The sequence below is a fragment of the Phoenix dactylifera genome, chromosome 13 (assembly GCF_051530095.1).
Source record: "Phoenix dactylifera cultivar Ajwa chromosome 13, Ajwa_hap1_PhDact_Kaust_v1.1, whole genome shotgun sequence".
Classification (NCBI taxonomy): Eukaryota; Viridiplantae; Streptophyta; class Magnoliopsida; order Arecales; family Arecaceae; genus Phoenix; species Phoenix dactylifera.
In genome coordinates, this window is record NC_143202.1 from 8,000,817 (window position 1) to 8,013,872 (window position 13,056).

Genomic DNA, 13,056 nt, shown 5'->3' on the forward strand with positions numbered 1-13,056 from the left:
TCACCGAAAATATTAGAAAATCAAAAATTTAATTTGCAAGGCCCAACCAGGTACGATCCAGTGGCCTCTTGATCCCAGAGCTATGAACACATGATGCCAAATTTTTATTCAATCTCTAATTTAACTAAGTTCCCCGAATTCTATGTTTCCTTAGACGGAAAAAATATTCTGTCTACTGTTCAGCTCATGAATCATTCACAAACATTTTACCACATTGTCACGATACATTATAGATTATTGAATGGCCCTGCCATAACGTGAAAGCCGGTCCCCTACACAATGTTCATGATGTAATCAATTTGTTTGCCTGCGAGAGGCCTAAAACCTAATCATAAACATAATGCAGACACCTATCTCGCTGACTGTCAAATTCAGACATTCATAAACCATAATAAATACCTTAGGCATTCTAACTTGGATTTATTGCCATCTTGGGATATAGAGCATATCAAAAGGTATTTACTTGAAAGACTTACCAACCACAAATTTGCATTCACATGTACTTTATTTACTGCCAGAATGGATATTGATTTCTAGTTTAAAGGATTATCAATTTCCAGTTTAATCAAAAATCTTTCCTTCATAGTTAGCATAATTAACTAGTTTCAATAGAATGTGCAAAAGACATATGCCCCATGATCACCTAGTAACATTAATATCATAATACTCCATTACTTCACAAACTGAGATTAAATTCTCTAAAAAATTTACCCCTCATGTTTCATTGTGAAAACAGTCATTTGGCCAAAGAAGAAAGAAAATAACTGTCATATGATGTTCAACAAAAGAATAGTTTATGGCAGGACAAATAAAGATTCATGATGCCAAAGGTAGGGATTAAATTGTAGTCAAACACCCGCTGCTACTGCAGTCTATTCTGTGCAAGTAAACTTTAGATCCTGGTAGAATTTTCAGCTCATTATCTTTGAGTTCGAGGAGGAGAGATTAGCTTCCATTCGAAGAAGTCATGGCACCTGAAAATACAAATTGCCAAACGAAGACAGGCCTAAAATTCCAGCTTATTGGCAATTCTAAACAATCCGGTATCCATGGGCAGCTCACCACAGTTTATGATCCTGCACGGTAGCCGCGGAACATCTGATCTGCTAATTTCCTGAGATTCAAGCTCCCGCACGACATCCATTCTTTCCAAGACATGTCCAAACACGACATGACGTTTATCCAGCCATGGTGTCTAGTATACATGCATCCAGTAACAGTAAAGTACATTAGCAAAGAATGCTCATCTATGAAAAGTTTTTGTTTTTATTTTTGGGTAAAGTTTTTTTTTTATTTTTAGGTAAATAAGCAAAGCAAACAATATAAAATTAATAAAAGTAAATTCATAAAAGTTGTAGTAACAGCAGCAGCGGCAGCAACACCACCGATGTAATAAGGGATCCAACATCCTTCATTACCTATACTAATTTTCTATGTTAATGATGTAGAAGTCCATGAAGTTCAATTGTGTTGAAATTAATAGGAAAAAAAGAATTATTTGGGCTATTGTTATGCCCTAATTTCTTAGTAGCCTATTCGGATGCAAGATCCTACTACCATATGATATCATATGTCCTAATGGGAATGCCACTTGAATGGAAAGAACATTAAGAGCCTGTTTGAGTAATCAGGCAGGAGTGGACTGAACTTCCTGCTAGATTCATGGATTGGGCAGCCTATGTGAGCATGGCCTGTATCAACTCGACACCCCTCCAGCCCGAATCCTGTGGAAAGAGAAAAAAGACCATGACTCTTTTTTTTTCCTCCAGCGGACCAATAGGCCTACAAGCTGGGATTTAAGCTGGGACTTGCATGGGCCCATAGAAGATGCAGGCCGGGCGAGCCAAGAGGCCCATTACCTATAGGCTATTCCTGCAGAAATATCCAAACAAGCCCTATGATTTTAGGAATCTGAGGGGGATTGTGGATCCCATTGCCCCTATACATTTGGAACGTAAGAAAACATGGTTTTGGCAAAATCCATTATCCAAATTTTTGGGATTGGGAAGGTATCAGCAACCACCCACAATGCCCCCAATTTCTCCTTTTCTAGACTAACTCTCTTCATAGACAATTCCCATCCATGTGGAAAGATATCGCATGCACAACAGGTCAGGCATCCAAACAGCATCTACAATTAGTTTGATGCACAAGGTCCGCTTCATTTTATCAAGGGCTATACGAGCAGGCACCAACAAAGAAATGACATGCATTGCCTACCAATTTCGAAATAGCTTACCTTCACCGTGCATATAAAAAACTGGCTGCCATTTGTATCTGGTCCTGCATTTGCCATGCTCAAAACTCCAGGGCCTATGTGCTTTACTGCAGAAAAAGAATGCCCAAAGGTGTTGAAGGAACCAATAAAAGCAAAGGCTCTCCAAATTAAAGTGAAAAACAATCAAAAAGAATATAACAGTCATCTGAATGAGACTCTAGAAATATAATGGTCCTAACTGGAAGATGACACACAACAGAAAGGACTAGAGAAACATGAACTTTTCATTTTATACTACTGGCAAATTATAGCTGAGTTGTAAATGGAAAAAGATAAAGTTATCTAAAGCTGCTGAAGAAAGTTGCAGGAATAACATTTAATTGTCCACAACAAAGAGCACATCTGAGAATTCTTACAAAGTATGAAATGTTCAGTCCACTATTCATATGAATGAGAACTTGGGGATATGTTTGTAGGTACAACAAGGAAGATGTGCATATAAAAGATGACCATCAAAAGCAAAAGTTGTAAATCTCACAAGGATAAACGAAAAGAAAGTCTGAGGAGAAAAGGTATCAAACATTTCTCCATGAAGTTCAAACTTCAGACTGACATTTCTCAGAAAAGTGACATAAGCAGTAAATGTTCAGGTGTATATTATAGAAGTGCATAAATGTGTTTGGACGCATATATAATGAAAAATCAGTTGGAACCTTCGATGTTGTTATCAGGGTTGTCAGTTGATTTAAGCAGCTTGAGTTCAGCTCAAATGTAAGCTTGATTCAAAGTTAATAGAACTGAGATTGAATTCAGTTCTGAGGCCCAAAATTTTGTGTGCACATGTTTTTGTAAGTTTTGGGGCACTGAGGAACCCTATCAGCCTGCTTTCAATCCCGTTGACCCTTTCACTCATCCTCTCTTCTCTCACCTCCCTCCCCTTCAACCCTCTCTTCTCTCACCTCCCTCCCCTTCAACCCTCTCTTCTCTCACCAATTCTTACAACAGACACTGACACCACCTGAGTACAGCCCTCCCGTTTCTTTCCTACAGCACTCGACTAAATATTTAGTTTCTGGTTATGGCTTTGATTAGAAAACTATCTATATTGTTAGAATCAGGTTAAACATCAAGCCAAGCTAAAACCAGGCTTTAACTGAAACTCAAGCTGAGCTTGGATCCAGATTGAATAGAGCTTGGTTCAAGCTTCATACAAGCTCATGTTGACCTCGGCTCAATTTAAGGTTATCACGCTAACCGAAATATGCTTGTGTTTTTGGTTTAATTTGAAATTAGGCTACAATGAATAATGAACATGCCAATCTTGATTTCGTACTTCAAGCTTGAAATCTATTTCAAGCCAAGCTTGATCAGTCCCAGGCCTGACCAAGCTCCACTTCATTACATTCTCAAGCTCTTGAGTTAGAATCAAAAGCTTTTATTTAGAAGTGCCAAAAGTAAACATGTAGTTGTGATGACATCATGATTCATGCTACCGCTGATCATTTGCTCAAATGGCATCAACCCTTGCCCAAGGGGGCAAGGGAGTGGAGAACAATTCCAGATCAATTCCAGTTAGCATCGGTCCTCGAGAGGTAGGGTGGTTATAGGGTCGTGGGTGGCATTTAGCTGCTCCTACTGTAAAAAAAAAAAAGAAAGAAAAGAAAAAGAAAAAGAAAAACAAAGAAAAAACATCATCCTTGATGCTTTAACCAGTCTACAAGTGTCATTAAGTGTCCAAATTATCCAAGTGTGTGAGACATCATTGTTTCTAAGAGCATGTAAGGACCGCAGCTCTACAGTGTAAAAATCAATTCAAAAGTCAAAGCGCATCAAATGCAACAAAAAAGCTTTTAATTCAGCAGATAATTTTAGACAGGCTGCAGAATTTGAAGATAATGCACTTACAAGTGAAACTTTCATCGTCAAACCGAGGACCATAAATACTCCTTCCTCCAGTTCCCTACAGCCAATGCAAAGAGAACTCTTTAATATGGCAATGACTACCCACTGATTTTAAGTAAATTGCAGGAAAAAAAACATGGCTGTATTGTGAAGACATTAGAAAAAAAAGGTTAAAAAAACAGAGAAAGATGTTTGCAGATGATATTATATGGATTGTACTACACCGGATTTATCATCAAAAGAAGTTACATTGAGAAACACTTGGTGCGGTCTTAATCTCCATCTATTTCGAGATAGATATCTAATAAGCCTTTTCTAATTCTCTAGCAAGTGAAAGTGGACTAGTCAAAGATATTCTTATAATATAACCAATAAATGGTAAAAAATGGGAAGGCAGTCCCGGATAGTTGAGTTATGTGTTCATCGTTACAAGGTTATCAGGCTTAGTCATGATGACCTACTCATTTTCAGTATATTGCAGAAAATATGGTTGTACTGTGAAAAGACGTTAGAAGAGAAAAAAACAGTACAGATGATATTATCAATTTATCGTACAACACTAGACTTAACATCAAAAGAAATACACTTGAGAAACACTTGGTAGTTGGTGCATTCTTATTCTCCATCTATAGTTTTCAGACCACATATATAGTAAGCTTTTCTGATTATTCAGAAAGTGAAAGCGGATTGGTGAAATATATTCTTAAAATGTAACTGATAAATGGCAAAAATGGTTTCAAAGGCCATGCTGAGTAGCTCGGTTATGCCTTGATGGTAACAAGGTTATCATGCATAGTCAGCCAGCAAACAAACTAGTTGCAGGCAGCCCATTGGACAATCACTGGCCAGCAAAAGTCGTGGTCAATTAGAAACAAGATAACTTACAGTGTTTAGAAATATAACAGTTTTCCTTATTTTCTTGTTCAAAATGATTATTATAAGCTGAAGGGTTTAAGTCATCACCAATTCAGCAGACCTGATTATGTAATTGATAATATAACCTTGACCTTTAACCCATTATCAGAAAAATAAAAGGAAGGAAATCCTGTAAATGTAATGATCTTTTTTATTGTAATGATAGACTAATGGATAAGGTATCCTCAAAATAACAATAAAATATTACAGAAATCCTACAAGAGAATAAAATCTCACATTTCCATGATCGAAGTCCCCACCCTGGATCATGAAATCCTTGATAATACGATGAAAGGAACATCCCTTATAACCAAAGCCTTTTTCTCCTGCACATGACCAAGCAACTAAACATGTAATCATAAAGTAGGATTTTTTTATGAATCCACGTCAACATGACTGATTACTCTGAGGCAAGTGGTCAAGTAAAAGGCTTACCAGTGCACAAAGCACGAAAATTTTCAACAGTCCTGGGAACCACCTCTCCATAGAGGCCCATTAAAATCCTACCGACAGGCTCTCCACCAATTTCCACATCAAAGAAGCACTTCTTCGTTACTTTTGCTTGCAGCTCAACACCCTAAAGAATAGAAAAAAATGCACCAATTAACTGAATATAAAATCTATTGTTCCTGTTGGCAAGAATCTAAAGAAACATTTAGGAAATTGACACAAATTGATGCTGCTGTGAATTTAAAAAATGAGGTTGACAACTGAAAACCTGCATAACTCTGCAACAGAGAAGTGGAGTGGGGGAAAGAGAAGGGGAAAAAAGAAATAAAGGTTTATGAAAGTTCTTGGTGCAATGATCAGCCCAACAGGCATCACTAATTGTTGATACGAACAGTCCTTAATTTTAATATTGTTTTCCATTTGTAAGCAAGCTGAATTTATATATGATGGTACCTATTTCAGTGGTCAATCTTAGCGAAATACATAGGTCCTGCAATGAAATCTAACATATCATCAAGCGTAGATATAGGAAACTTATATTTGATCATGATTTTATTAATGATTCGACTATCAATCTACATCCTCCAACTACCATCTTTCTCAGGTGTGAGCAACATGGGTACAGCACATGGGCTTAACCACTCCTTGATGAAGCTATTCCACAGAAGCTCATCAACTTGCTACAATTCAGCATGCTCGACTATATTTATTTTTTTTGTAACATAGTAAATCGGGTTAAATAGGTACATTGTATATCTCTTAGAGGTGGGAGTTTATTAGGAAGTTCATCTAGTGAGATCCCATGGAATACAAATAGTACCTAACTCACCTCTGAAGGTAGATTAGTTTCATTATTAGCTACTCGCTCTTATACCTCCATAACCACTAGGGCATAATAATCGCTTGTCTTTTGGTCACATGGCTAGATTTCTTCTTATTGAGCACATGCAAGGGGCTTGAAATCTCCACTTTTTATTAGATTTCTTTCTTTTGACCATTCTTGCTTTCAAGGGTGTGTGATGGATTCAAACACAATTTCCTTATCATTACGTTTAAAGACATAAGAAAGGTTCGCCGTCTCGGTATCGGACTCTGTACCGGTTCCACATTAGTATAGTGCCAATACAGTATGGTACGGAGCTTTTTTGGCGTACCGAGTGTCGGTATGTCATCTATGCCGGGTATCGGTACTGAAAGAATTTTCTCGCCATGTAGGCTTCTAGGTCACTGCCGTTACATGACTCGTCTAATGAATGAAGGTGTTGGCCCCATGAAAGCTCCCCAAAGAACTTTCTAACCACGTAGGCTTGTAGGTCGGGGTCATTGGATGGCTTGTCTGACCTATGGTAGCCGTATGGACTTATAGGATGGAGGTATTGCCTACTTGGGGCTATTAGATAGCTCGCCCAACCTGTAGTAATCGCATAGACTTAAGGATGGAGATGTTAGCTCCTCGAGGCCATAAAATGGCTTGCCTAACCTATTATGCTTGAAAGTGCTTTCGCCAGTGGTCATAGTAGGACACGTCCAATTGGTGAGATCGTTGCCGAAGGTGCTTAGATCCGGCAAAGAAATAAAATAGGATATGTCCTCATTTTCTACAAGGTTGAAGGTTCAACCTTTCCTCTAGCGCCAATCTGTTGCTGCTGGAAATTGGTCTGACCAAGGGGCCGAGCTAGCTGGGCTACTAGAGTGCTCGAATCGCTAGTTGCTTGGACCGTAAAGGTTAGTTGAAGATGATGTGTCTCCAAGGTGGTGGTGCAGTGACCGTTGTGCTCGGGTGGTGGCAACTTCGATGTGGGTCCATTTCAAGGTGATGCTGATGGAGATGATGCACAGATTTTTACTTTGACACTAAATCCGACCTGAAACAACAACGACAAAGAAGTCCTCTTGCTAGAGAGTGTACAATGGGGGACCCCTCCGATGCCTAAAAGAGACTCAGGGAACAACAAAGGTGTTGTAAGAGCGGAGAGTGGCAACACAGGGGCGTAAAAGTGCTCGAAGCACTTACCTAAAAGGTCCTCTAGAAATGGTTTATATAGGCGAGGGTCGGTGCCCATCGCCGAGGAATTTGGACGTGTGGATCGGCCGATTTTGGCAACCAATCGTATGTCCTCAAGATCACGCGCATGCATTTTGCCCGTGCATCTTGCTTTATGCATTTTGCCCGTGCATCTTGCTTTATGCATTTTGCATGTTCGTCATACAGTTATGAAAATCGTTTGCAATCATGGCCAAGCTATCACTAGCTAGGAAAGAATTTGAAATTTGAAGGACTCTCTATACGCCTCTGGGGTCGACCACATGGCGGGCCTTGATTGGTTGGTTGAAGGCTTCATGGTGAGTTCTCACTGGTGCTCGGTTCCGAGGTGAATCACATGGTAATGTTGATAAGCCTTATCTTGTCTAGGGCCTACATGTTATAGTTAGAGAAATATGGGCATAATTGGATATGTGCAAGGTTTTATTGCATTTTTTTGAAAACCTAGGTGAAGTTAATTTTAAGAGCCCCTGGAAAAGAGTTAGCTAAAGGTCTGTTTGGTTGCCAGGAAAATTGCTTGGAAACTTATTTTCCTTCAAGAAGTCCAGCTTCCATCTGTTTATCTCAACAAAAAATTGACTAATGAAGAGTCTAGTTCTGAATCTTCTGAATATTTTTTTCCATCAAAATTAAAAAAGAAAAATCTTATTTTCCATTTTCTTTTTCGTAGATTTTCTTGCAACCAAGAAGACCCTAAGAAGCATCAACAAACATGCACCACATAAAAAAAAGAAATCAAATAAACCAGCACACCAACATTGATATAGAATGATTAAAAATTTAGATTACGATGCATGTGCAGGCACTTGGAATTTTGAAACATATAAATAAGCAGAAGACAGAGTTCTCATAAACTAGGAGACTATCAGCTACTAACCTCTTTTTCTGCAGGGTCAGTGGCCGCCGCACAAACCATTCTGCGATGCCAAACTGCTTCGGCCTTGTTGATACCCCCAACCGAAGGGAATTTTTGAACGGATAGGCTGCAGAAACGTTGGGAGAGTCCGCCTCGGAGACAACATAGAGATGAAGCTATGGCTTGAGAAGCAATTGATGAGCTCTGGTGATTAATGGAGACACCGTTGCTGAAGTTGCCCTGTAAGAAAACGCAGTGCTTTTAATTCTATTCTAATCCTTTGCCTCCGTGTGTTGGTTCAGGAGTGAGGAGGGGATTTTTAGACCTACATGGGAAGCAAAACGAGAGGAGACAATGCCGACCCGCGCCGCAGAAAGAGAGGATGCAGTCGCCATGGCCGAGGAAGAAAGGGAATGGAGAAGAGTAGATGGAGAGGGAAAAGATAAAGAGCGACAACTGTATATATAAATGTTTTTTTTAGAGGATAGGTAGCTCCTTGATTTTTCCAATGGGTCATTGAAATCTCAGCAATTCTTTTAATTTTTATGAATATTTTATTTCATACGGACGCTTCTCTGGTGACAATTTCAAAATAGGAACTTGAAGCATGCTCTAGATTGTCCCTTCCAAATTTTAGAAGGCACTTGATAAAAACTATGTCCAAGGCTGTCATATCACTAAGGCCTTATTTGGAAGAGCTTTTGGAGGACCAAAAAACACTTTCTGACCCTCCAAAAGTACTTTTAGATAAAAAAATGGTATTTAGTAAAATTTTTGGAAAGCTGTTTCAGCTTTTGCAGGAAGCTGAAAACAACTTTTGGGGAGAAGCTCCAATTTGGAGCTTTCCGAAAATGCTGTTTTCAGCTTTGTCGGGAAGCTATTTTTTGGACCAAAATATCCTCATTTAAATCACACTTTTTTCCTCCAAAATCCTTATTCCGCCTCTTCCTTTCTCCCTTTTCCTCTCAATCTTCTTCTTCCTTTCTCTCTATTTGTTAGAGAGATAAATAGTCATTAGAATGATAAAAAATTAATTTACACTAATAATTATAATATTTTATATATTTATTATTGTATTATACTATAAATATAATATAATATAATATAATATCATAATACATTGATATGTTATGTTAAATAATTTAATATTATATTAAATTATTATTCTATAATTCATAATGTTATAGTACTATATTATAATAATATTATATTACATTACATTAATATTATACTATATCATATATTTATGTATTAATACATATTATATTTTATTATGCTCTATTATATAATACTGGTAATTTTCTTTGTGGTCATTTTGTCACACAAAAGTACTTTCTCAGTTTGTTTATCAAACACATGTTAAAGTGCCACAGCACTTTAAAAATTTAGTTACCAAACAGCAAACAACTTTTTATAAACGCTCTGCTTCAAACAGCTCTACTTTCAACAGCTCTATTTCCAAAAGCTCTACTACTAACAGCTCTCCCAAATAGGGCCTAAGTTGTACGTGAGTTCGTTGAGTGAAGCTTAAAATTTGGCACAAACTCGGACTCCCTTGATTAGCAAGTGGACTGAGCCAGGGGTATGTTTAGCTTGCTCATAATTTTTTTGAAGAAGAAAGACTTACCAATACCATAAATAAAACAAGCCTAAATAACTAAAGATGTATCTAACGCTTAAGCTATTTAGCTTGCTATATATAAAAATAATTTATATTATTTCATTGTTATCCATTTATAAAAAATATTTTTTCATTCAATATATATTTAATGTATATTATATAGAATGGAATGAATTCTAATTATATTATCAAAATACAATCAAAGATTATTAGTCTAAATTATATAAATAAAAGTCTTAAAAAGATTTTAAGATTTGACTGGATCTTTAATTGTTCATGAACAACACACTTTTGGCTTTAGATTAATTGATTTGAGTGTGCATCAAGATTGAGCAAGAATTAGGTTGGTCATGGTTGGCTTATTTACACCCCTAAATAAGCCAAGTCATTGTGTAGATAATGGACACTTATAAATAGTGTGCTAATGGGATCATTGAGCCCGAACACCATTGGAACCTAATTTAAACTTTCGTCTGAGTATTAAATTTGGATACATATTGATTGAAAAAATATTGGACACCTCGATCTCGGGGCAGACAGAAGCCTTTGACCTCAGACACAAACCGAGGCGAGCGACTTCGGCCCCAATCAAATCGATCAAAGAACCACTAGCCAAGGAGCCACCAATTGAGGAGAATATTTAATACATGTCGACAATGATTGACAATCCTAAAAATCGACAGCTCTGGTAGCCTGCAGTCATGGAAGCACCATGGCCTGCACCCAACCAGCATTGCCTGCCACCCACACGGACTGGCTCCCATGCGTGGCCGTACTACCAGCCATAATTTAGCATCATTGCATGCCACGTCAGCCTAGATGACGACAAATCTGACTCCCCTATATAAAGGGACAATCAGAAAGACCTCAGGTATGCATGCTATATTACTCATAGAGCCTACACTTTGTTGCAATCTCTCTCTTTCCTGCTGCTACCTTCCGTTTCCAACTTAGACATCGAAGTGTTCCCCGCCAGAAACTTTCAGGCAAACAGACTTTTTTCAGGCCATTCCCAAAGGAGCTCAACGCCTGACATCTTAACCAGGCTGCCGACTTGCCTCCAGCTGACCTCAGAGTCGATCAAGCTGTATTCCGACCTCAGTTCAGATTCGGCGGCAACAGATTGGCACTAAAGGAAGGGTTCGCTGCCCCAGCTAGATCAATATCTAACGAAAGAAAAGACAACCAGTATGAGTCATGAGGAGCCTGTGGTGCAACACGCGCCTCACAACACCACGCTCCGGCTTCCTGAGGGTCATTTCATACCCCAAAACCTACTTGTTGCCCAGAGGTGTAGCCCAAGAGGGGAGGGTGAATTGGGTCTCTTTAGAAAATAATTAAAAATAAAACGTATAGAGAGTATGGGTTACTGTTATCTTATAGATTCAGCAGCGGAAATAAGATTGCACAAATACAATAGTGAATAAAGTTAGGAAAGCAGTCAGAAAAATGCAGAGAAAAGGAAGAGAAGAACCACAATCACAAACACTAAGGTTTATAGTGGTTCGGTGACTCCCAGCACCTACGTCCACTCCTTAAGCCTAGCTTGAGATTTCACTATAACCCAGCAGATTACAGCCTGATTGTTTTTCGGGCTCACAATCAAAACCCAGTCGGTTTTCTCAGGCAACCAACCGAAAATCTTTTGTTTTCCGGGATCACAAACAACCCAGTTGGTTTTCAGATAAACCAACCAAAAACTTTGCACCGTTTGTTTTTCCGGGCTCACAAACAATCCAATCGATTTTCAGATAAACCAACCAAAAACTCTAAACCTTGCTGAATGTTTCTGATTCAATAACTTCCAATCGAGGTTTGAAAGAGCCTTTACAAGTTTCAAATCAATGAAACTGTTACAGCAACAATTAATTCAACTAAAAGAATGCTGTAACCTGTAAACTTAAAGCTTCAGAATATAAAGAGTGAATTAATGAAAATAAAAGCTGAAGCCGATGAAGAAGTTGGCTGTGGAAGGATGTTCCAATATCCGAACAGCAGCTCTTCACGTTGCAGTGAGAAGCTTCGACTGATTTTCTTACAAGAGAAAGTTTTAGATTCAATACCGGTGAGAATGATGAACTGTTAAGCTTTTCTTCTCTTTTTCTCAGTGAAAATCTTTTTGTTTTCTATAGAATCTTTTTCTTTTCTTGTTGTTTCCATTCCGAGGTTCCCTCGTATTTATAGACAAATTCTTCAGTGGGATTTGAAATTCTTTCTTCCCGTTCTGATGAGAATCTTTTTCTGTTACAGAAGAAGACAAAAGTCATTCAAAGCTTCTCGTTGTGGTCCCAGCAGTACAAGGGTCGATTCATGTAACTTCGGGGTCGACTCATGTTCATTCTGGATCGGCATTTGAAAATGTCGAGAAGGCTTATGCTGTGATATTTGCAAAGGGTCAACTCGTTATCCTTAAGGGTCAGCTCATCTTCATCAGGAGTCGCCTCTTTAAACACAAGGGTCGGCTCATGCTTTGGTTTTTCGGCCGGCGCTGAGACTGAGCAGGGGTCGACTCTTCAATTTTGGGGGTCGACTCATTTTGAACAAGGGTCGACTCTTCAGACTTTGTCTCAGGCGGTGAAAGCTTTCTGTTTACTTTGAACTATACAAGGGTCGACTCATGTTTTGCGGGGGTCGACTCATTGACTGTGTCCCTTGAATAAAACATATCAGAATCAACTTAAACTTGTCTTTTTTTGCCTAGGGGTTGACTCAATTCTTTCAAACAGAAAACTTTAGATTTCATCTCTGATCTCCATGGACTAGATTAAGATCATTTCCTTTTAGAACATGTCCAATGAGATATTTGCGAAGAACTTAAGATTTTGCAGTGCTTCAATTCTTCTGATTTTTCTTGACTTATAAAACTTCACAATTAAGCCAATATCATTAGTACACAACATCATCTCAAGTGTTTTTTAATCATCAAAATTCATCCTTTAGGGTTGACAATCTTTTCCCTTTTTGATGATGACAAAACCATTGAGTTAAAAAGAATTTTGCAATAAATTTCACAGCAATTATCAGAATTTTATAATAAAGTTCAGAGCAAA

General features: G+C 38.2%; 1 protein-coding gene across 5 annotated transcripts; it reads right to left on the bottom strand.

Moving 5' to 3' along the window:
• Positions 1 to 675: 675 nt before the first annotated feature.
• Positions 676 to 8,864, bottom strand: ROC4 (rotamase CYP 4). 5 transcript variants are annotated; one of them, XM_088709859.2, is made up of 8 exons: positions 8,715 to 8,864; positions 8,407 to 8,625; positions 5,471 to 5,612; positions 5,273 to 5,379; positions 4,124 to 4,178; positions 2,240 to 2,325; positions 1,066 to 1,195; positions 676 to 974 (listed from the first exon to the last, which is right to left on the bottom strand). In XM_088709859.2, the coding sequence occupies exons 1-8, from the start codon at positions 8,778 to 8,780 to the stop codon at positions 946 to 948; spliced, it is 834 nt and encodes a 277-aa protein (XP_088565985.2). In that variant the 5' UTR covers positions 8,781 to 8,864; the 3' UTR covers positions 676 to 945. The 5 variants fall into 5 exon arrangements, with proteins under 5 accessions (XP_088565985.2, XP_008777293.3, XP_008777294.3 ...); XM_008779071.5 differs by having other exon boundaries at positions 1,063 to 1,195; XM_008779072.5 differs by having other exon boundaries at positions 1,063 to 1,195; positions 5,273 to 5,361; positions 8,715 to 8,863.
• Positions 8,865 to 13,056: the final 4,192 nt, after the last annotated feature.

What these genes read in the sequence shown, in the direction of transcription:
- ROC4 (XM_026801173.4), bottom strand. Translation starts at nt 8,780, where the DNA reads ATGGCGACTGCATCCTCTCTTTCTGCGGCGCGGGTCGGCATTGTCTCC. An exon ending in CTGACCCTGCAGAAAAAGAG is followed by an intron (nt 5,613 to 8,406) that starts GTTAGTAGCTGA and finishes TCTATTCTTTAG; the next exon opens with GGTGTTGAGCTGCAAGCAAA. An exon ending in TTTTCGTGCTTTGTGCACTG is followed by an intron (nt 5,380 to 5,470) that starts GTAAGCCTTTTA and finishes TTACATGTTTAG; the next exon opens with TTGCTTGGTCATGTGCAGGA.